Source organism: Eschrichtius robustus, chromosome 13 (assembly GCF_028021215.1).
Source record: "Eschrichtius robustus isolate mEscRob2 chromosome 13, mEscRob2.pri, whole genome shotgun sequence".
Taxonomy (NCBI): Eukaryota; Metazoa; Chordata; class Mammalia; order Artiodactyla; family Eschrichtiidae; genus Eschrichtius; species Eschrichtius robustus.
In genome coordinates this window covers 88,568,115-88,593,007 of record NC_090836.1, presented here as the reverse complement: position 1 = coordinate 88,593,007, position 24,893 = coordinate 88,568,115, and the positions used below count along the sequence as shown (strand labels likewise).

At 39.0% G+C, this 24,893-nt stretch overlaps 2 protein-coding genes and 1 long non-coding RNA gene across 8 annotated transcripts in view; 2 read left to right on the top strand and 1 right to left on the bottom strand.

Annotated features, from left to right (window-relative positions):
* Window positions 1-3,069, top strand: part of GLT8D2 (glycosyltransferase 8 domain containing 2) — a 57,527-nt gene extending 54,458 nt beyond the window's left edge. For all 5 annotated transcript variants that reach the window (XM_068561592.1, XM_068561595.1, XM_068561591.1 and 2 more), the window contains one exon: window positions 2,470-3,069. In XM_068561592.1, the coding sequence (XP_068417693.1) occupies window positions 2,470-2,642 (173 nt within the window). In that variant the 3' untranslated portion in view covers window positions 2,643-3,069. The remainder of the gene's footprint in view (window positions 1-2,469) is intronic.
* A 208-nt stretch (window positions 3,070-3,277) lies between these two features.
* Window positions 3,278-22,027, bottom strand: TDG (thymine DNA glycosylase). 2 transcript variants are annotated; one of them, XM_068561589.1, is made up of 10 exons: window positions 21,831-22,027; window positions 13,903-14,042; window positions 11,674-11,915; window positions 10,781-10,850; window positions 9,241-9,376; window positions 8,957-9,039; window positions 8,783-8,877; window positions 6,144-6,315; window positions 5,600-5,725; window positions 3,278-5,175 (listed from the first exon to the last, which is right to left on the bottom strand). In XM_068561589.1, the coding sequence occupies exons 1-10, from the start codon at window positions 21,851-21,853 to the stop codon at window positions 5,042-5,044; spliced, it is 1,221 nt and encodes a 406-aa protein (XP_068417690.1). In that variant the 5' UTR covers window positions 21,854-22,027; the 3' UTR covers window positions 3,278-5,041. The 2 variants fall into 2 exon arrangements, with proteins under 2 accessions (XP_068417690.1, XP_068417691.1); XM_068561590.1 differs by lacking the exon at window positions 21,831-22,027 and adding an exon at window positions 16,174-16,271.
* A 152-nt stretch (window positions 22,028-22,179) lies between these two features.
* LOC137775684 (uncharacterized) lies at window positions 22,180-24,893 on the top strand. The gene is made up of 3 exons (XR_011076067.1): window positions 22,180-22,227; window positions 23,634-23,712; window positions 24,268-24,893. It is a non-coding gene; the product is annotated as an uncharacterized lncRNA (long non-coding RNA).

The window sequence follows — 24,893 nt, the reverse complement described above, 5'->3', positions numbered from 1 at the left end:
GCAATTTCTCTTTTAAAAAGAAGTTGTTTAATGACTGTGCACTACGTGAGTCCCTCAAGTCTTTTATTCACTCTTCACTACAGGAGTACAGGCTCTGGGGTATGGACTGGAGTCCCAACTCTGCTCTTTTCTATGACCCTGGGCAAGTTACTCAAGCTCTCTGTGCCATAGTTTCTTCACTTGTAAAAGGAAGCTAATAGAACCTTATGTTTTTACAAGGAACAAATTACCTAATATGTGTAAACTGCTTAGAACAGAGCCTGGCACAGAAGACATTCACATTCATTCAAACATATGGCCACAACCCATTAGCCAAAACCACTGGGCCAGATCTGTTTAGAAATGTAGAAAGGTTTTGAATTTTTAAAAGGTAATGTTGTGCACGTACTTACATTATTCAGTACCCTGAGAGGGTTATAGATTTTGCTGCCAAAGAAGTTATTAAAAATCTTTTTGTTTTCAGACATTTGGGGATTGATTATTTTAGAACTGGAGACAATGGATTGTGGACTTATATTTACCAGGTGCCCATACACTGCCAAGCCCTGGGCTAGGCTCCAGGGATAGACGTGAACATTACTTCTCTCAGAACAATCCTGCAAGGTGATATGTCCCCTACTCTCCCTTGTAAAAGGAAGGACAGACAAAACTGTGGAAGTTGGGTTACTGCCTCCTCTGAATGATGCTGTATAGATTTGCTTCTGCCTCACCAGAATCTCCCGATTTTTCTGAGCATCCATATGCATACAAGGATGACGCGGGGACATTAAGGACACTAATAGTCTGTCTGATTCGCTTTATAATAATGTTGGGTTCACTGTTAGGTCAAACATCAACATTTCCATGTGATGAGTGTGTAGAAAATCCCATCAAAGTGGAATATCTATGAAAATGTTGTGTAGGAACAGCTATGCGGAGCTTAGATCGGTAGGGTTAGAGCAGTTTCTGATCTTGGAACAGAGACTCAGAATTACATTTTATGAACGCATCTAACTTATTGACAAGTAGGAAGGGGCAGAATCTTCCCAAGGGAGAGAAGTCATTTTTCCTTGTAGAACAGAGCCTACATCTCTGCTGAACGTTTTGGAATCAGGGATGGTCTGCAAAGTAAAGCTACACAGAAATCATTTGAAAAATGATTCCGTTTTAGAGTTTGTTGAAAGCAGAAAGCAGTGTAACACTAATGGGTATTACGTTTGGGTCTAAACAGGTAGGCTTAAGATTTTTAAAATTTATGAAATTTATTTAGCTAAGAGCAAAACCGCAAGCCCCTACAGAGTCCTTCAGTCGTGCGGCTGAGAGACAATGTCCTACTTCCTGGAGACTTCCCACGTGAAGGCTCTGCTCCCCAGATGAGCATTTCCTCGTATAGATTCTTTGGAAGTTGATAATTATTCCAATTATGCTACTATAGCCCAAACACCTAGCTCCTCTTCTGCAACTCCCTGCACAGCTATGTTTATGAATAATGAAAGAAAGGTTTGGAGGGGGGTGTTTCCCTCTTACATCGTATGTTAAAACGAGAATAATAATATTCTAGCTATTCATCCTCTCTTGACTCAATGGACTTTCAGTTGTTTTTTTAAAAATACCACATTCTCTTTCCTAGAAAGAAAATGTAACATGATAGGGATATTTAAAAAATTTATATTCACAAGATCTTAATGTACTTCTGGAAGAGATATTCTAAACATATTCTGATCAATAACAATATCAAGGTAAATGCGTAGTCTCTAAGCGATTACTTATGAGGAGAGTAATATTCAAATGGAGGCAGCTGTTTGTTAAAAAGTAGATCTCATTCTCAGTCACATTTTATAGGGTAAACACAAGACTCTTTAAAAGAAAATGCTGCCATATTAAGGACGGAAAATGCAGAGAAAAAAGAACTATAAAGTCTGGGTGGGAGGGAAATTAATACAAAGTCTTTGGGAGACAATTTGACAATCTCTTATCAAAATTTATAAGGCACAGACCCTTCAATCTAGCAGTTCCATATACAAGATTTTATCCTACAGATATTATCTATACAAGATATGCATAGAAGACTGTTCATTGTAGCATTGTTTATGCTTGTGAAGGGATAGAAACAGCCTAAATGTCCTTAATAAGAAACTCACTCAACAGTCATATATCCATTCTATGCAGTCATTAAAAATGATTCAGTGAATTCACATGTGCTGCTGTGCAGTTTTCCAAGACAGTAATTTTAAAACGCAAGGTACAAAAAATACACACACACACACACACACACACACACACTGGTATACAGGTAGAACATTACTGGAAGAATTTCACGAGAAACTCTTCAACAGTGGTTATTTTGGAAAATTAGGGTAGGTGGTAAATTCTTCATTGCATACCCATTGATTTGTCTGATTTTTTTTTTATGATGAACTTGTATTGAATTTTTAATATAAAATTTTAATTTCCTAACAAACCTATTACTTTCCTCTAAACACAATGAAGGCTGGAATCCAGATACCAGATATTCGGAGCATTTTCTGCAGGAAGCAAAACTACTCCACTGGAATGGAAGACATAAACCTTGGGACTTCCCTAGTGTTCACAACGACTTATGGGAGAGCTGGTTTGTTCCTGACCCTGCAGGGATATTTAAACTCCATCATCCTAACAGCTGATATAACACGACATTTTAAATATTTCCTGTATAAATAATGTGGAATTGTCCATTTGTAGCCTACCATACCACTGTTCTTTATGAACAGTACCTTTGATACAAATGATCCACAAAAACAAAAAACCCTACTGTGTACAAATAGTACCTTGAATCATATAGGTATTGATTTACTTCCTTAAGTACAAGTGGCAATTATAGAAGATAATGTGAGTGAAACATACTATTGGGAAGAAATAAACCCAGATAGATTTCAGCAATCAATTTGCTTAACTCTGAATGAAAATTATAGCCACAAATTTAAAAAATTTCTAAATGTATTTTTCACATGTAGATATTTTTTAACAGGTTGCCAGTCTTGTCTTGGGTAGAACTATATTACATTTAAAACATGAAATGTCTGAAAAAATAAAATATTCATAGATTTTTAATGATTTTCATTATATATTATTCTACATGTTAAATATAGTAGAAGACAAACTGATCTCAGGTTAACAAGGGGAAAGAATACCAGTAAGTCTTGCTAAAGAAAACAATGCAACTTAAGGATAATCATCTTCAATATTTTTTATTGTAAAAATCATCAGATTTTCAAATGAATTTTAAAACTTTTTAAATATTATTTAATGAAAAAGTCTCATATTGTTGTGTATAGGGTACATCAACATTTACTGTTCATCTGTCATATTTAATGAAAAACACCATTATTGTATGCTTGAAAAAAATCTTCAAACCCATTCTCTCGTGCGTGTCCATCATAATTTAAAAGGTATTTTCTCCACTCAAAAAAAAAAATCCATGTAAGGCTGTAATTGTTAAAAACCAAAGTAATACCTAGTTACATGCTTTACAGAGTCCCAGGAAAAAATAATTAAATTGTTCCTAATCCCTGATGCAAGGCACTTCAAAGCACCTGCACAAAACATCCATGTAAACAGCAGTACAGTACGTGATTTAAATAACACGAATGACTTTTACACAGCTTTACCTAGACTAAAGGAAAAATAAAATCCATCATAGCTACAGCTAAAAAAGCATGTTAAGATTCACAACAATAATTTGTATCTCTTATTACAAAAAAAACAGGCTATATAACCTTTTAGAAAAAAAACCAAAACCTCATAAATATTTTCATATCAAGAAACAGCATGCTCCCTGGGTAGGTATAAAATCAGAATATTCAGAAGTGATCAGGAGTAAATGCAACTGGCATTTCTGAATACCCAGCTTTGATATCCACCAGGCCTAGTAGTCTGGACTATTTGTAGCACCATGGAAAATGCATTAGAAAATCACAAAGGTACATTACTTCAAAGTAACCTGGCCATGAGGTTCACTTAGTCCACAGTAACAAATAGCAGTGATGAAGAGAAAGAATTTTTAAAAATTACTGGCTTATTCGATTTACCTAGCAAGAAAAATCCTGTATTATTTATTTTAGTACATCTCATGTACATAAAGCACCAGTTTAAATAAGATTATCAAACACCTCCAGCATCTTGTTACTCGATCTAAAAGTTCATTTCTCATCATTTCCATGTTACATGCTTAAAGCCAAGGAGGATAAAATTTGAATGGTGATAGATACTGAGAGAGAAATTCAGTTCCTTCCCTATCAAATGTATGTCTCTCAAGTAAAACACAGATGAAGTAGCAAAATTTAAAAGGTCTTCTGCACTCTCTGGAACTTACCATCCCAGCAGAATAGTTTCTGCCTACTAGAGGACCAGCACATGGGGGTGAGAGGGCCAAAGCCAGGGCTCATGGCCCTGAAAGGTAAGGCCGGGTTAGCCTTGCTGCTGCAAGGCCATACTCTCCAATTCTACTACCAAGCAACTCTCACAGACGCTCACCACTGGTAAAGCAAGGAGGTCTGAGTGTGAATACAACTCAGGAAGCCCATCAAACACCACTAAAAACTACCAAATGAGACTCCACTGAGGGTTAACCTCACAGATGAAAATCAGCACATTTGCCTCTTTACCAGTGGGAATCTCATCTTCAGCATGCCCTTCTTACGCACGAAAGGGATAACGGGCGTCTAAGTTTACGCACAGTTAATAATCAAGTGTAAATATGCAGACTCTTTCATTTTTAAATTACAGGTTAAAAGTGACTCCCAAAAGAAAATCAATTTCTTCATAAATGAAAGATAGTTTATAAAAAGCTGGAATGATGATTAATTCCAATACAAAAACTCATACACAAAAAACTCCACTTTCTCCTTCCAAAGTACTTAGGTCCATAAGTAGTTCTACTGTACCATGATTAATTACATCACCAGAGTAAAATATGAATAAAATACTTCAGTTAACAAACCACTTTGAGGTGGTGTCAAGAGGGCCACTTCTTGACAACTGCATTAAAACTGCAGCATTTAAACAGGGCTGAGAAACACCATTCTTAAGCATGGTTTCCTTCTTCCTGTTCTTGCATCCCACAGTGATTATTAAAGGAAGGAATCTGGTCTGTAAATGACTGGGTCATCCACTGCCCATTGGGAATGTCACTGAAAGTTGATCCTCCACTGTCAGCCACTGGCGGGGGGGAAGGGAGGAAGAATGTTAGTTTATTCTATTTAAAAGCTTTAAATGATCTAATTAGGCGATTTTAACAGTCCAGTAAAGGAGAGCTGTCATTAAAATAGTTAAGCAAGCTTCTTGAATACAATTGTAAATTTCTATTCTATTTTAAGATACGGACTGATAAATCCTCATTTGTTATTCAAGGAGGGAAATGCACTTAGGATGACTTAGAGTCAGTGACTTAAAGAAAATGAGCTCTAAAAGCTTGTGAAGTTAAACGCCAAATAACCATCGAATTTTCACTCTAAGTCACTAAATAGATTTTTGTATTTCCGTTCCCATTCTTCAGTAATTTACTCTCTCTAAAAAAAACTTTTTTCCCCAATCCTGGCAAAACCGAGTCTTCGAAAGAAACAAACAGACGGAGGGGACGTACTCAGCCCATCTGAGGAGAAGCTGCAAGGTTCACTACTGCACGGATTTTCACTATAAGCGCCACCGTACGCTGCTTCATAACCCGGATCATACTTCTCTTCCTTCACAGCCATCTTCTTTGCATCCTCTGTGAGAAGGGTAAAAGGGATTTAAAACTGATTTTGTATAACAATTTTGAAGAGAGCTTTATTCAGGAATTATCGTGAACAAATCTTTTTCTTGAATTTCACATCTGAGACACAACTTCCGCTTTGAACTCTTTGTAACATAAACCAAATTAACTCATAAAAGCTGTCAAAACCTATTAGAGTTAATTTTAGGTGCGCTACACTGCTTCTTGGCTCCTCAACATCTGTAGGAGCCCCCAGATGAGACGGGAAGTCCTCGGTAAAAGGATTTTAATAGTGACTAACACCTGTTATCAGAGCACTCTGGCTGCCAATATAATTGTTTTCTTTTCTCCTGCTTAATTTAAAGTTCACAACATACTTTCTATAATGTAGATATACATGAAATGAACAACAGGAGTGATAATGGTAACATACCTTGGGCTAGCCGCAGGTCAAATGTATATTGCACTTCTTGAACTTCTGTGTTTCGCTCAATGCCTTTCAACTGATCTCTTAAGTCTTTCAGCTTAATGTAGTAATGAACTTTGTCCTGGGCCCGAGGAAACTGAGCACATCTTGCACTGGATGATGGCATAACATAGCAGAGCTAGAATCATAACATTTTGTAGTTATAGAAATCTTACAAGTCTATTGAATCCACTCATCTTGAGATTAGAAAATTTTTCTTTCGGTTAATAACTTGATACTTATCATATAAATATATGCAAAATCAATAAAAGTAGCTGTGTTTGAGTTCAAATTTGTAATATTTACTTAGTACAAAGTCAATAAATCAAAAACAATGAGGCTTCCCGCCTCCCCCAGTGCTCGTACAAAACGACATGTAAGCATACAATGAAAAGTCTTTCCTCCAAATTCTGTTTCTATCCACCTAGTTCTCTTTTCCAAGGGCAATCAATTGCTAGTTCCAGAGGTTTTCCATGAATACACAATCAAATAAACGTATCTGGTATATGTACTCTCCCTCACCCCTTTTAAAAACACACAAATGGGGCTTCCCTGGTGGCGCAGTGGTTAAGAATCCGCCTGCCAATGCAGGGGAACCGGGTTCGAGCCCTGGTGTGGGAAGATCCCACATGCCACGGAGCAACTAAGCCCGTGAGCCACAACCACTGAGCCTGCGCATCTGGAGCCTGTGCTCCGCAACGGGAGAGGCCGCGACAGTGAGAGGCCCGCGCACTGCGATGAAGAGTGGCCCCCGCTCGCCGCAACTGGAGAAAGCCCTCGCACAGAAACGAAGACCCAACACAGCCAAAAATAAATAAATTAATTAATTAATTAAAAAAAAAAACACACACACAAATGGTAACATGCTCTATTCCCTATCCTGCACCCTGCCTTTTTTACTCAACAATGTATCTCAAAGATAATTCTGTATCAGGTATCTATATCAGAGTAAAACAAGCTTCCTTTTTTATAGCTGTGTAGTAGTTTCATAATTTAACCAGAGCCCACCTGTGGGCATTTAGGTTGTTTCCAATCTTTTAATATTATAAGCTGTAGTGAAAAACCTTGTATATATTTAATTTTGAATATGTGTGAGTCTATCTGTTGGATAAATTCCTAGAAGTGGAATGGCTAGGAAGAAAGATATTTGCATTTATCATTTTGGATGATGATGACGAATTGTCCTTCACAGAGCATAATGTATATCAGGATATATATATATCTTATATAAAAGAGTGAGGCTGCTGAATTATGGACTTTCCAGTTGCAATTTTTTACAATTTTTAAATTGGCCTCTATACCATATATTACAGAAAAAAAACCAAACCGTTATTGACTTATTTTGTTTTGTTTATGCAGCATTTAGAAAATCCTGATTCAGAAAGATATGTAGGTGCAAACGCTACCAGGTTTTGTAATAGCACATTTTCCAAGCTCAAGATAGTCTTCGATTAAAGTGATCCAGAAATGTGAAAAAGTAGATTTTTTCAAAGCTGGATCACTAATATCATCAATAACTCTGAATACTTCATGATAAAGAATAAATTTTATAAGATAAATGCACTCACAGATCATTGTAAGAGCTAAAACTACCTATCTTGATATGATTCAGGTTCATTTATTATTGCACTACTCTGATCACACATCCAAGAGACATACCTGAGCCTCATCTGGCATTTAAGGGACAATAATGCAGTACTTTATAGGAAGTAGTGAACTCATCTGTACAATTTTACCCAAGTAGACAAGGGTAGGCCGCAATTTAAAGAATGACCAGTGCTACAACCTACTTTATCAATCACATATTTATTAGTTAAAAACAGAAGAAATTTAAAAAGAAGTTAAAATATATATTGGTGGCAGAAACTTTATTCTGAGGTCTCCACAAAAACTTGTCAGCACGTTGGCTTCTTGTCATTTAAAATGCTGTCTGTAACACAGAGGTCTGTGCATGTGTATTTTTATTTTAGAAGTTGTAAACAAAACTTAAAACTATATTTAAGAAGCAAACTTTGAATCAAATGTCTGCAGAAACTCCACAGAAATTATAGAGTTTGAAAACCAATGTGTTATTTCATGATGCCTTTATGTATAAAGACAATAGCACCAAATGCCAGTCAGGTTGGCTGGATGCCTGTCTGCAACGGGGCTGTTCTGTTTATATGGCTCTAACATGAGACTGGGCCAGGATATATAAACGGGGGGTGATTAGCAGTTTCACTAATCGGGATCATGTCTATATTTACATGTTTGTTTCACAACTGAATAAGGGCTAACCCACTTGAATTTGACAAGAATATGCCATTAAATATATTTTGAATGAGCTTGTGAGCCAGCTCCTCTCGATATTTTAGCCAAATAACATAACTAACATAATGTCATAAAGACATTTATCTGACAAATGTTTCTTTTTCTAATAAAACTATAACAGTATCTGAATTAATTTGCAACTATTATTTCAAGTTGATATGTAGATATTATTCCACAAAATACAGTGGTTTTTTTTCACAGCATAAATTAAAAATGGACAGAACAAATAAAAAGGGGAAACTAGCTAGAGAAAATTCATATTTAGTTGATTTACAAATGCAGTTTTAAGGACTTACAGTTTCTGTGTCTGGGATCTTATGCGGTTGAAGTCCAAATTCTAAGTTCTTCACTTTTATTCCAAAAACTTCCTTACTAAAAATGTCATAAATACCTAAAATGAAATACAAGCATATTTACATTGCCCATAACGTTAGCCAAGAAAAAAGATAAAATTTAAAAGTAAATCTTACATTTTCCATTAAACACTGCTATTCGTGGCTGATATTTCTGTAATTTCTGCACTAGAATACGTCCTCCTTCACGAAATTCTTTACTAAAATCGAATTAAAAAGTAGTCAAAACATAAAAATGGCAATATTTATAATACGCTAAATTCAGATAGCTTTCTATAAAAGATCAAATCATATAACGGTTAAGCTCAGCTTAAACTAGATACATAGGATCCTCCTAGAGTACATGAGGCACCCAGCATGACCAAGGTTCCAACCGATAAAACCGAATGTTATGCAATCACCTGGAAAGATCCTTGCTGCCTGGTGTTGTCCTTTCCACCATATTGGTAAATCCAATACCATATTTTCCTGGTAAAGTGTGATCATCCATGTGATTCAGTTGGACCTCACTCAGCCCTGACATAAACAGACACTTCCCTGTGAAAAAGAGAGTTCAGTTTATTTCTGTAGAAGGTCAAAGGTTTTTCTGCCCCATGTATTGATGTGGGTCTACTCTTGAAATTAAAAAAAAAAAAAAGATTTCGGATATTTAAAAAATTATAACATAGGTCAAATACCATACCAAGCAATTACTGTGGGCTGGGTACTGTGCTAAGTCCTTCACATGGATTACCTCATTTAATTGTCGTAACTGAAATATTACTATTGTTTATCTCCTTTTTATAGGGGGTCAAAGTAAATGCTTGTTGAGTACACAGCTAGTCAGTGTAGTAAACTTCGACACTGTTTAGCTTTCTAATAACTGGAAGTACCACCACCTGCCCCTGGAAAACCCTAAACAGATAAACATACACCAATGGACTCAGGGCATGTAAGCATCTTGACAGTGGAGAAAATGAAAAGTTCAAACTTCTCTAGAAATTTTGTTTTCAAATAATGGAGACAACATGTTATTAGTTCCAAAAATACATTACTGTCATTTGTACTAAAGGTTTTTTAATGCTGTTTACTTAATCAGCTAGTGTTTCCTGATTGTCTACTGCACGCCTTGTCTATTAGGCAGTGTTATAATAGATAAGACGATTTATATCTAGGACAATACAACAGGAGTTATACTTGGTTTTAAAGCTCACTCCACAAGTATGAAGGTCTTCAATACTAATTTCTGCTAGATACAAAGCATCTGTGGAGAATGTCTCCAATCAGAGTCTCTCTTAACTATTACAGCTTGATTGCCAATGCATTTCATTTCTCCTAGGAAATAAGATGAGCAGAAATCTGGAAAGGTAAGTATTCTGTCTGTGCTGGTACAACGATGTACTACTGTTACTATTCTGTAGATAACAGAATAGTAACAAAAAAGAAAAATCATTTTAAAAAAAGGTGTTAAAACTCACTGAAAACAACTCAAACCAAAGAGAAAGTACTCCTTTTTCATGCCCCTCCACTCTTATACACCAAAATGTTAACAGCGTCAGATCATTTCAAACCTTTTATTTTTGTGTAAAAACACATAGAAAAGATGTATTATATTTACTCAACCATAGTTTCTTTTTAAAAAACACAATTTGGTTTAAAAAAACAAGACCCAAACTATTAACAAGAATATCTAGTTTAAAAGTAAAATATTAAAAAAGGTAACCACAGGGACTTCCCTGGTGGTCCAGTGGCTAAGACTCCATGCTCCCAATGCAGGGGGCCTGGGTTCGATCCCTGGTCAGGGAACCAGATCCCACATGCTGCAACTAAGAGTTCGCATGCCACAACGAAGATCCCACATGCGACAACAAAGACCCCGTGTGCTACAACTAAGACCTGATGCAGCCAAATAAATAAATATTTTTAAAAATAAAAAAATAAATAAAAAAGGTAACCACTTACAAAAATGGTTTCCAGGTCCAGGGTAATGATGCCCTTTGTAAGCAGCCATTAGTCCTGGGTTTATGCCAATCTACAAAACAAAATGTTTGTACATTTTAGTCTTGAAAAGTAGGCTTAAGTCTTAGGGCTTCCATGGAGGAGTGGTGGATAAAACTGAATTGATTAAAATAAAAATCTAATCTAGCATCAGAAGCTATTGCTCTATCAAGTACCAACTCTTGACCTGAACAAAGTATTCCATTTTGAGGAAAGAGATTTCCTTTATATAAAAAGTTTTGGTGTTGTTTTTAAAAACCAGTTTGACTCTCTCATATCCCCAGCAGCCTCACACCCAACTGGGCTGGAAAGAGAGAGGAGCTGGAGCAATCAATCAACCTGAGCCCAGGTCCAGCCACAAGTCTGCTTCTCAACTCCCAACAAGCAGCTGACTCCACATCGTCTACACAGTTGTTTCCATGCTGATGTTTCTTACAGTTACTGACAAAAATCAAAGTTCAAAATCAGTGTTATCAATTATGGAGAACCCACAGGTGTCATGCAACCTAAGTGAGTCACGCGGATTATTTTACGTAATTGCAATCCCTATGCCAAAGGAGCCACCTTCATCCTATCATCACCCCTGCTTCACCAATGAGGAAACTGGTGTTTAGGAAGGTTCAGGCTTGTCCGTGGTCATACCCATGTGGCAGGATGTGAAAGCAGACAGCCCTGCCCCGGAGCCCACCCTCTTAAACCAACCCATACAATACAACCTTAAGAAGGTGACTCCATTTACTACCAAGAGGATCTTAGAAATGGTTCTTTTCAGCAAAATGCTATTTGCAAGGATATGGTTAAGTAAAGTTAATCCACCAATGCTATTTATAAAACCAAAGGAGAACAAATATCCTTACAATCACAATGTCCAGATTGAAGGTCAAAATGTCCGGTAGAGTCTTGGTCAAAAGTTCAGCTTCTGAAACACCATTGAACCGGTCTACTTTTCTTTTCACTTTAAATGTGTCTGTAATTTTTTCTTGCTTTTCTTTTGATTTTGTGGACTTGCCAGATTTTTTGGCTTCAGCGGGTTTTTTGGGTTCCACTGGTGTTTTTGGTTCTGTTTTTCTGGGTTTTCTTTTCCTTCCTTTTGGAGTCTCTGAAACACAATGATTTCCAAGACGTAGATGCAGAAAACTTTAACTGACAAGCTTTATGCAGCTTTCCCAGAAAAGTCACCCCATCAACATCCTTTCCACTTTTCTCTTTTATTTCCCAACATCACTCTCCTCTGCAATACCTCCCCCTTCCTTCTGGGTCTATGTGGCCTCAACCCCACCCTCCTTCCTCTGCTAGCTGTTCTTGGGATGGAACGTCCTTCATAATCATAGATTGATTTTCCACACAATATTACTTGGCATCTTGGGCTCCCCAGGGACGCAAAGTATCTATGTACCATTTTATAAGAATTCTAAATGTAAATACAGAAATAGTTAAGTCAACAAATGAAAGAACAAATAGATAGAAAAACAGGGAGGAAGGGAAACATTTTAACTCAGTTCCCCCGTAATTTCCAGCAGAACTCAAATGGCTTGTGGGCTTGTTTTAGGGACTGAGCGTATATTCTGTTCCCCACACAGTCGAAGAGGTGAACTGAGACATGCTGGGGATGAACTCTCTGGGCTGGCAGTACTTGTCAAAAGGTAAGACTAGGGCTCTGATCTCAGGACCTCAAGCAGAGTTTCTCAATCTTGGCCCTACTGACATTTGAGGCTGAATGATTTTGGGCTGTGAGGGCCTGTCCTGCGCATTCAAGTATGTTTAACAGCAACTGGGGCCTCTACCCACTAGGTGCCAGTAGCACCCTGCCAGTCATGGCAATCAAAAGTATCTCCTCCAGACAATGCCAAATGTTCCTTGGGGGAAAATTACCTGCGGACAAGCACCAGTGACATAAAATTACCCAAAGGAAGTCTTGATTTTGTCATCCTCTTTAACGTGGCACTTCATTTCTCGGGCCCCTATCCCATTCCGCTACTATTTGGCGTTTCCTCAACTGAGCCTCCCATCCGTCCTCTCTTCTCCTCACACTGCTTCAGCCACTCCCTATGCCCAGGGGTCCACCTCCATCGGCTGGTGGCTGGGGAAGTCCTAGTGTTCCCTGCCCGGAGAGACAGAAGAGTCGAGGGCAGGGTGGATCTCCAATGCAGTGCAGTTAGACGTGCTCCCGCAACCATAAACTGAAACTCTGAGCACATTCCTTACACCGTACTGCTACACTGGAGAAAATCGTTACCCTCTCCCCACCATCCACCCCCAAATCTGTTCTCCTCTCTTCTAATTCCCTGTCTTGGTGAATGGTACCTCTTTCGTCCAAGTGCCAGACTCCTCTTTCTCCCTCACTTCCCGCAGGAAATCCATGAACCACGGCCTTGCCTCCAAGTTCTGCCCTGCTCTCTACCATATTATCATATATATTATTATTATTAGATACATATTTGATATATCTCTATTATAGTCTATCCTCTATGATATTAAAATATCAATCTATTTAAGTCCCCCTCTAATTCCATTCTCTCAACAGCTTCCTATCGCCTACAGAATAGAACACACATTCTTTAGGTTAAACAAGAAGCCTCGACTGCCCCCTAATCCAGCCTCATCTCTCACCATTTCTTTGCTATACTCCAGACTCCAGTAACACAGAATCACGGTTTTTCAACCGTGTCATGCTTCTTCATGTCTGTGTTTCGGTGCACACTGCTTCCTTGGCCTGGAATTTTCCCCAACCCATTTGTCATGTGCTTCACGTGCTACTCCCTCACCGCTGAATTTCAGAGCTCTGGGAAGCTGCCTCTGAGCCTCAGTCCAAGTTAGGTGCCAGCCCCGCGGCATCCTGTGCCCCTCTGCATCACTTAGCGTACCGAGGAGTTCCATGTTGACTAGATGAAGAGATACTTGAGGGCAGGATTCATGTTCTTTTATTCCCCAAAACCTATCATAGTGCCTGGCACTTATTAAGTACTTAAAAAAGTGGATTAAATTTTTTAACACAAAAACAGAGTTAAAATTCATCATTAAACCCTTTCTTAAATATGTTGGCTAATGCAGTAGCTAATTTTCCAAAGTATCCTGGTGAAAACTACCTTGTGTGGGTTCCTGAGCAGGAGCTGGGGCTGGAACTTCTCCTGGCATTTCTTGTTCATTCATAACTGCCATAGGAACTTCAGTCATCATTTGTTGGAATGGAAATGTATAAAAAGCTTGCGCTTGCTGAAGGGAATAGCTGAAAGAACAATTAAGGATAAGATAAGAAGACAAAATTACCCAAATGGAAGATTAAATGATCAGCTCCAAAAAACCGTCAGGATCCAAATATTTGTAACCAGATTATAGTATTTATTTAGAGTAGACAACAGGAGCAAAGAGGGGAAGAAGATCTCTTCCCATATGTACACATTTACCCATCCTTTACTGGGTGCCTACTAACCATCTATAATTAACTCTCACACTGTTTTAATGACAAAACGTGTCATCAGTAAAGCTTACCAGTCCTGTCAGGTAAGCGTGTACTTTCCTGAAATGAGATCATGGGAATTTTCTAGTAGACAGTTGAAACGCCCACCAGCCCATACAGGGTTGAAATATCCACAAAAATAATTTGTATTCCACCCTTCAGTATTTAATCCTCTTGTCACAAAGGTCCCCTGCAATTTAATCTTTTTTTTTCAGTTTTATTGAGATATAGTTGACATGTAACATTGTATAAGTTTAAGGTGTACAACAGTGTTGACCTGACACACATATACTGCAAAATGATTACCACCAGAGCCTTAGCTAACACTTCCACCGGGGCACATAATTACCATTTCTTTCTTGTGGTGAGAACATTTCAGATCTGCTCTCTCAGAAACTTTCAAGTATATCCTTCAGCATTATTCGTTAACATCACCATGCTGTACATTAGATCCCCAGAACGTGTTAATCTTATAACTTGAGGTTTGTGCCCTTTGACCAACATCTCCCCATTCCTTAAGAACTTAAGGTTCTCTTTTGATTTACTTGCCTGTTTACTTATGTATTCACTGGATCTGTTTTTTTTAACGGTTGCTGGGTTTTTTTTGCCACTAAATGAGGACTAGAAATGGATATTTCCATAAATATCTGTGAATGTATGGAAAAGACTACTCTAAACCTCTCTTCTGAACATGATTTAAACTCTGTTCAAAGTGTTCTGTTCAATGTAAGGAACACAGGCCTTCACAGAAAACAAATGCTAAAAAATATGTCTGGTGACTATAAACCACTACCCCAAGCTGTTGCTATCAGCACAAAGCTAGGGAAGGAAACCCACATTTTATGAAACCTGAGTTACAGCTGATGCCAAAAAAATGCCATTAAATATGCAGAAGGAAGAAAAACACTAGGAAATAAAATGGATAAGTACCATTTACCATTTGGAGAGAAAAGCCATGTTTTCTGTGGCAAGCTTAATAGTTTCTTTTTCTGTGATGTGTGGACAAAGAAAACAGGGTGCTCAGAAAGCTGAGGTTAAAAAGGCAAACTAGCACATGGTACATGCATGAAATTTACAACGTGTAAATCATACCTTAATAACTTGGTTCTTAAAAAAAGAAGGCAAACTAAAACATTCCCCAGGATAAACTTAAACGGCCCAGGCAGACACAGGGTTACAAACTACCTGTGGGTGGCTAGGCTAGAACACTGGATGCTCAAAGAAAAACAGGGGCCCAATCTCAGTGGACAAAACAATGGCGAAGCATTTTAGCTTCAAGCTATCTTTAAGGGTAAGATGGTAAAGAAAAGATGAAGAATTAGTGAGAAAGGTATTAAACTATATATCTTAAGAGTTTTATTTCTTTAAATACATTGTTTTCAAATTATATGAAAAAATAAAGACAATACAATGATTTAGTAAACTATAGTATATTAACATGAGTCTACTATGCAGCTACTAAGAATTAAATTAATTGATATGTAAAAGCACAGAAAATGTTTAATATATAATAAAGTGGAAAAGAATACAAAATAATATTGTGAGCTAAGGCTGCTCATGGAGAAAGTATGTAGACAAGGACTAGAAGTTAAGTTGTAAAATTGAAAAGAAGCAAAAAGGGCTTAAACCTTGCCTGGCACAATGTCAAACGTTCTCTTTTTTCACACTTTTCTTTAATAATATTCATAGCACTTCTGGATAAATTGTCCAAATACTGGCTGTGTTTATGACTGAGATATGCTAACGAGGAGCTGGATATGTAGCTAGGTTAGTCGAGAGATCTCATGTGGCTACCCTTGGAAATTCCAGTAAAACGCACTGTAACTTCGGACTGTGGCCAGTGACGGTTTCCTGAGATCTAATAGCCCCTTTCTGCTAGAATATATAAAAGAAAACTCACGTGATCACAATTAGTGAGTGTCGCACTGTCAGGAAGGCAACGTCTCACTCTCCCCCATGTCTATTGTTACGGCTCTCAGAGTTTCACATATCTGTCCCATTTTGAGCACTTCACAAAAATCCACTCTTAAAAATATAAAAACAAGGGAAACACCATTCCCATTACAAAAGGATTCTGAACTTAAAAAAATGAATTTCCAAAATGTGGCTCCTTTAGCATATTTAGGGGTCATTAAATTCTGACTTTCAGAAACTGAAAACCAACATTTCAGAATTCAGCTGGCCGAAGAAAAAGTGAAAAATACGGAAGAGAAAATGTGGTCTTATTTTAAGAGATATGCATCAATTTTTTAAAAAAAATCCAGAAACTTGGCTATAATATGGATGTGTCCCTTAATCTTTCTGAAATTATCCCTGGCACTTTACAGTAAGTTTAATTAGAAAAGAAATAGAGAAAGCTATGAAAAATAGAATGTATAAATTCTGAGGTAATGTACTATTTTTGAGCATTCAATTTAGCTTGATGATCTTAACAGCTTCCTAACAGCCGGAACAAAACGAAAGAGGGTGGACTACAACATTTTTACTACTTGGAGAAGACAGCATTACATCTGTACCAAACCCTTTATGAACTTGAATGCCAGGAAACTAGAGTTCTGGATAATTTAATTTTCTATTATCTATTAATGGTTAAATTTGGAAGCAGCATGAACCTGTTTCACCGTTAATGTGAACATATTTCCTAAATACATTTGTTATATTTATATAGGATAACTGCCACTTCGTAATTCAGAATTCTGCAATGTTTACGAACAATAATTTTCTCTGTATTAGAGACAGCAACAGAGGAGCACTTAGCATCCTCTCAGGACCTCCGTTCCCTCCCCATGAAAATGAGGGGTGAGATTCCGTGATGTCCACATATATGGAGAAAGTGTAGGAAATAAGACCAAACCTGTCCAGACTCAGAACGGACCCCAAAGCATTTTAATTTTCTATAATTCCCTGATATCAAACTTACGAGCACGATAAATGATTTTATTTCCCCTTGTTGACTTTTCTCCCCTATCATTTGTGTTTGTCCCCACACACAAATGTTCTGGACACCTCTCCCCTTTTCCTGCAGTTAACCCTTTCCTCTCTCCTAGCCTCCATTTACACCCCCTTCACCTGAACAACAGTGCTCAAAGGACTGGTTTTTTACCACTGTCTGAAAGTGATTAAGTGTGTATTTTCCAAAGGTCTTTCTCAAAACACACACGGGCATGCATGTGCGCACGAGCGCACACGCACACACACACACACACACACAGTTGACTAAGGAGTCCAGTTAATTCAGATTTTGCTGCATTTCAAAAAACTAACTCGGGGCAGTGGGATGAATTGGGAGAGTGGGATTGACATATATACACAACTATGCATAAAATAGATAACTAATGAGAACCTCCTGTATAGCACAGGGAACTCTACTCAGTGCTCTGTGGTGACCTAAATGGGAAGCAAGTCTAAAAAAGAAAGGATATATGTATACGTATAACTGATTCACTTTGCTGTACAGCAGAAACTAACACAACACTGTAAAGCAACTATACTCCAATAAAAATTAAAACAAACAAAAAACCCAAAAAACTAACTCTTTAAGGTTTCTCTAAGATGAATGACTCCAACTTCTTTAACCTTCAGTTATTTTCTACTATTTTAAAGATGTAAGTTGCTTTTTTTCTAAATATATTTGTCTTAGTTTGTTCAGGTTGCTATACAAAACACCATAGACTGAGTGGCTTATAAACAACAAATATTTATTTCTCACAGTTTTGGAGGTTGGAAAGTCCAAGTTCAAAGTGCTGGCAGATTTAGTGACTGGTGAGGGCCTGCTTTATGGTTCATTTTAGGTTGACTTCTTGCTGTGTCCTCACACGGGGGAAAGGGTGAGGGATCTCTCTGGAATCTCTTTTACAAGGGCACTAATTCCAATTAGGAGGGCTCTGCCCTCATGACCTAATCACCTCCCAAAGGCCCCACCTCCAAATAACCTAACCATATGTTAGGTTTCAACATATGAATTCTGGAAGGACACAAACATTCACTCTATAGCAACATTTTATTACCTTCATTTAAACAAGCATACACAACACTGAATACTTACAAAATAACGATCAATGCTAAATAATCCAAATGCTCAACTAAAAGTGACTAGTTACATAAATTATGATGGAATACATTATAACTATTTAAAGCCTACGTTCAATATTGCTAAGTGGAAGTGCGTGTATTCACCATGCATTACTGGGTACTTACTGTGCAGGGTCTACTAGAAACTGTAAACACAAAAAACTGAGAATGAGCCAGAACCCCAACTCATTTAACTATTGTGCATCTAGCATAATTTCAAGTTTCCTCACTATCTGGTCATTTTTCTAGGGCTTAGGATAAAACAAAATAAAAATACTCTATAGCCTCATCATCCTGAAACTGAGCAGGGCTATCAACTTCCTCATTCTGGAGACATATTACAAAATCATTGCATTAGCTTTACTGGCACCCACATTATACTGTTGATTCATACTGAATTTACCATCAATGAAAACTGCCCTTTGTCACCGCTCCCTCATCTCACAGCTGTAGCACTGTTCTTTCCATACTTAAGCACAGGATTGTGCCTCTTTTTGTAATAGATGATTCACATTCCAGCCAGTTGGGAGCGACCTGGATTCTGACTCAATCTATCAATTCCACAAACCCCTCACAGAGTTGGGTCACTCAAATATTTTATCAGCATGCCATCAGCACCTTGAAGCTGTTAAACACTGAGAAGTTGGGGTAGGACTACATGGCATATCAGTATAGACCTCTCTTCAGCCTGGCCTTGACTCTCAGTAGTAAAGCAGTTTTGATTTCACCTAAGAGGACTGCCACCAGTCTATCCTTATCTTGCCCACAAAACGTACAGATGTCAGGGAGGCTGACTTTGAAGCTACACTGCGTGGGTTCAAATTTCAGCTCTGCCATTTACTAGTTCTGTAGGCAGGTTCCTTAACCTCTTTATGTCCCAGCTTCCACATCTGTAAAATGGGGACAGAAGCACCTAATTTATTGATTATGAGAATAAAATTAGTTAACACATGTAAAACGCTTAAAACAGTGCCTGGTATGTAACACATTTGTTATAACAAAAACAAAGACAACAGGGGATGATTAAATATTCTAGATACCCCTGTCATCCACCTTCTGATGCTGTCTAGCCTAGTATCATTATCAAAAAGGGAATGAACCTAGCCTGGTAGGTCTTGCTTTATTCTGAACTTATACTGTAGCTTAGTGGTCACTAGTTCCTTTAAATATGTTCAATAACCACTGAGAAGTAAAAATTTTATTTAGGATCAAAGTCAATAAATTCCACGACAGACTCCACCTGTGGAAAATAAAAGGGATCCATGTGTTTATTTTCAGACTTTAGGCCCCTCTCCTGTTGTCTACAAGTTATTAAAGAATACTGTAATCTGGCCTCTCACTTGAAATACAACTCATCTGGGTCAGGAAACATGATTTCTGTTAGAGCAGCTAAAAGTTCTCTTAAATGACCTCATTGATCTTGAGCTTTAAACCTAACAATCATTCTGCCATTTTCCATCTACAATCATTTTTCTTAACATGAAATGAAAAATCAAAATCAGAACTAAGTGCTTATATTTTCTGTCATCTACTAACATGCCAGTGAACAAGGCAGAAAACCCAAATCTTTCTTGTCCTTATTGTCCACACTAACTCAAAAAAGTTCTTGGTCTCTTTAACATTTCTAGAAAGCCCAATCTCATCTGAGGGTTAATCTTAACTGTCTGTAGTCTCAGTGGTCTGTGTCACACGTTTCCAGTCATTTTTGACTTGGCATCCTACTTCCCATCTTTGGTAAATGTCCTTTTCATGCTTGAGCTCATTAGAAACATACTGGTCCTCTTTTTCCTTTTTTCCTCTCTGGTTAGACTGTAAGTACTTGTTTAGACTCTTGAACTATTCTCTCTTTTTTAAAAAAGAGGTCTATATCTGTGGAATTTTTTTCTTTGAATTTTTTGAAATTAATCTTCCAAAGTAAATAGTAAATTCACTATACCCAAAGTTCCATGCCATTCCTTGATTAGCACAAAGTCAAGGATGACAGAGTACCACTTTCTCAGAATTACCTGGGGCCTGAGTCATTTCAGAATGCCCAAGGATAAATTCCTGAGAGTACTAACACAGAATTCTCCATATTTCCCAAGGCGAAAGCTTTGCAAATCAAAATAAAAAATGATCTATAACCCAATGGATTAAGTTAAGACCAAATATAAGTCAGACAGTTTTGAGCTAAACATTGTACCAAAGAGACCTATTACTTTGCTGTAAGACACTGAGTAAGGTCTGACGATGTGAACAACCAGCCCTCCCCAAATCTGTATTCCGTAACAGGCATGAGGGCCAACCGGACTCTGCCATTTTATTTAAGGTATTGAGCGTCCAGATTTTGGTGTTCGCGTGGGGCCTGGAACGAATCTCCCGCGGATACAGAGAGATGACTGTAATTTACTTCATGGAAGGTGTTACCCAGGTTTCAATTCTGATCCGAAGATCACAAAGATGAGAGTGATTTCCACAAGTTTTGGTGAATTCTTTTATTTGTAAAGTTCTTCACGGAAAGAAATGGAGTTGTTTATTTCGGGATTTGATTCATAATGTCAAGATGAAGTCTGCACTTCATCTACATATATCTCCTTCCCTAAACTCTAAGACAATCTATGTTGGTTACTTAAGCACACCCCTTCCACATAACGCCGACTCACAGCATGTCAGAACTGGATTTCACAGACGCTCTATTTTACAGATATGAACAGGCTCAGAGAAGTTTAGTGTCTTGCCCAAGTTCAGGGCCCAATGGCCAGAAAGTCAGGATAATTTTTCATTAGGTCTAACAGTATTGTACTCCAATGTAAACCTTTTTTTTTTTTTTCCTTTTTAAATACTCTGTTACCATATTTAGTTCATTTGGCTTTCTGTCTGAGGTTCCTATTTCGAGATCCCTGCTTTTGCAAAACTCTCCACGCCTCTTACACTCCCCAAAGGACATATTACAAGTAAATTCTTAAGAGAGTCCCGAAGACCACTAGAACACAATTTCAGACGACTTCTTGGGAGTGTTATTCCTAGTCCCAGAATTCAAGAGCTCTAGTGCGGCAATGTTATCTACCCTGTGCCCCTGACGTCCACCTTTGAGGAAGGAAGACAGTAAATCTACAACTCTGAGATGCAAATTCCTGGAGTGATACGTGTGATACTACATCCTTACAGCTCTGCACGGTAATGGAGGGTGAAGGGAAATGTAGCCAAGAAAGGTAACCGGAACCAAATACTAACCGGAGACTGCTGGCTGCTTATTATCGCATTTTAATGCTGGCTAGCTGCCGGGAAGGACTGGAGATCGGGCCCCAGATGCAAGCGGCGCCAAGCCTGAGGGACCTATGCAAGGGGCGGCCCGAGCAGGCCGCCAGTGCGCACGCGCGGCCCCGGCCTTTGTACTGGGGCCGTGGCCTTAAAGACCCCCTGCGTGCGTGCGTGCGCGCGCGCGCCCGCGGCCTGCCCCGCGGCGAAGGGCGCGGGGGGAGGGGCGGCGCCCCGCCCCGGCCTTACCTGCCTGCGTTCTCCGCTTCCATTCCCTGCTGCCGATCGCGCGCGCAGCTACTCCTGCCCGGCAAGCGAGCGACCGGACTCTGTAGTACCGCGGCCCAAGCACGTACTGCGGTACGGTAATAACCAGACACTTAGATTCGATTGCTGGCAGAACTGGGACAGCAGCTGACACTCAAGCTCCTCCCCCAAGTTTCTAGTCCCCCTCCCCCCAGGCCAGACCCACCCGCCGTCCGGCGCTTCCGTCTGCCCGGAGCCAAATCACACGCCCTGTGCTTGTCACGTGATGCAGGGCAGTCCAATCACGTTCTCTCCCCTCTCGTTGGTTCTTCTGCTCGCCACTTGGCCTTCCGGGAAACGTGGAGGATAAAAAGGCAGGGAGGGGGAATGCTCTGGGGTTGTAAGTTTTTGCTACCCGGCTTTTCGGTGGTGGGCTGGTGGCGGTGCGTGCGAGTTGGGGAAGTACTCTCTGTGGGCGCTGTGTAGGTGGGGCCGTTATGCTTATCACAATTATCCAGGCCTTTCCACCTGTATAATTTTATTCCAATTAAAAAGCGATTTGCATTAATTACCAAGTAATTACTGTGATGTAGGACAAAGCAGAGACTTTGGTATCAGAAAACTGGGCCTCAGTTTCCTAATCTGTAAAATGAGGGTGATTGTAAAACGCCTTTGTAAAACGTGGAACTTTACGTAAACCGTTCTCTGCTTTACTTTTAATATGTAAAAATATAAAAGTTTAAAGTCTGTGAGAGTAGTTGGCACTCAAGCATCACCTCGTCCTTAACAACCTTCCAGACTAACCCCTCTTTTATTCTCACTGGTTGTTAAAGCTGGGTTTTGTTTCATTAGTTCTCAAGTTAATCGCTGGTTTTTGTACACGGACATCATTAAATAACTCTTAATGGAAATAGGCTTTTCTGTTTCTTTAGTTAGCCTGATGGGACACATGGCTGCCGTATTAGTTAGCTTTCCATATTTTATACTGTGAGTCCAAAACCTCAGTGGTTTACAGCGACAAAGGTTTATTTCTCACTCATTAATACACGAGCTGGGAAATGGCTGAGGCTCTGTGCCACTTGTGTCTTCTTCATTCTAGGATCCAAGAAAGGGCTTTCATGAGTAAATACAGAAATATTGATTTGTATTATATGAATTGCTTAAGTGAAACATAACATTTTTAAACTTTTCAGAACGTCTACGAATACTCTGCTTACTAGTAAGTAGGTGTCACTCAGAATCTGACTCATGGTCGGTATTCAGTGATTATTTGTTGAGTGAATGAATTAACAACAGCCCAACCTCTCTTTCTCTCTGGTTTTGCTAACCACTCAGGACCACAATCCAGAGAAGTTTTTTTTTTAAAATTTTTAATTTTAATTTTTATTTTTTTAATGCTATTCTTGTCTGCTTACATTCTTTTTATGTATGTATGTATGTATGTATGTATGTATGTATGGCTGTGTTTGGTCTTCGTTTCTGTGCGAGGGCTTTCTCTAGTTGTGGCAAGCGGGGGCCACTCTTCATCGTGGTGCGCGGGCCTCTCACTATCGCGGCCTCTCGTTGCCAAGCACAGGCTCCAGACGCGCAGGCTCAGTAATTGTGGCTCACGGGCCGAGTTGCTCCACGGCATGTGGGATCTTCCCAGACCAGGGCTCGAACCCGCGTCCCCTGCATTGGCAGGCAGATTCTCAACCACTGCGCCACCAGGGAAGCCCCAGAAAAGTTTTAAAGCAACATCTTTGAGGTACTCCTGTATGTATTTTTTTTTTTTTTTTTTTTTTTTTGCCACGTCACGGCTTGCAGGATCTTAGTTTCCCAACCAGAGATGGAACCCGTGCCCCTTGCAGTGGAAGTGCAGGGGTCCTAACCACTGGACTGCCAGGTAATTCCCTGTCCTGTATGTATTTTTAAATGCATGAATTAGGCGAGCATATTGTGAAAATTAAGTAGAAGTGAAGGTTACTAGTGGGAAGCTCAAGAAGTAGGAAGCTAGAGTCGTGGGTAGGAAATCGCCTCTGATGATGGCAGGCAGGGCCAGCTTTATGGGTGTGTGATCTGTGTAGTCGAATAGGGCCCTACTCTTATAAGGGCCCCATAGTTAGTTAATTTAATGTTCTGCTACTGCCATCTTGAAATTCTTAAATAATTATTTAATGAGGGGTCTGCATTTTTACTTTGAACTGCGGTCTGCAAATTATGTAGTTGGTCCTGTTGACAGGTGTTAAAGAGGAAGATTAAATAATGTGCCAGTGTCTCTGTTGAATATGGGGGCCTTGGAGGCCAACAGCTCATAGCAACAAGGAGAATGGATGACAGCAGTTATATTCATAACAATAACAATGGTGATAATAAATGATGGTAATACAGCAGCTTACATTTACTGACTATGTACCATGCACTGTTGTAAGTGCTTTGCATATATTCTTTTAATTCTCAGGAGAAACCTATGAACTGATGCCACAGCTCAAGTTTGAAGGCTATCAGGCTGGAGAACTGGGAAAAGCCAATGCTTCAGTTCAAATCAGAAGACCATCTGCTTGAGAATTCCTTCTTGTTCAGGGAGATCTTTTGTTCTGTTCAGGCCATCAACTGATTGGATGAGGCCCACCCACGTTATGGAGGGCAATCTGCTTTACTCAAAGTCCACTGATTTAAATGTTAATCTCATCCAAAAACACCCTCATAGCAACATCCAGAATAATGTTTGACCATATATCTGGGCAACATGGTTCACCTAAGTTGACACATAAAATTAACCATCAGAGGTAGCAACTATTATTATCTATATTTTGCAGACAAAAAAGTGACAGCGAGGTTAAATAACTTGTGCAAGTTCACACAACTACTAAGTGGCAGAGTCAAGAGTATTGCCAGGGCAACCTGGCTCCAGAGTCCACCCTCTCAGAGCTATACGTGAGCCTTAGCAGAGCATGAGGAGGAAGGAGGGCTTCAGACAGAAGGCTATTCAAAGCCCAAATTGCTGGTCATCATATGTTTATAGCATTAAATGCCTGTGTTAGCAAAGAAGAAATGTCTCAAATCAATGACCTCAGCTTCTGGACT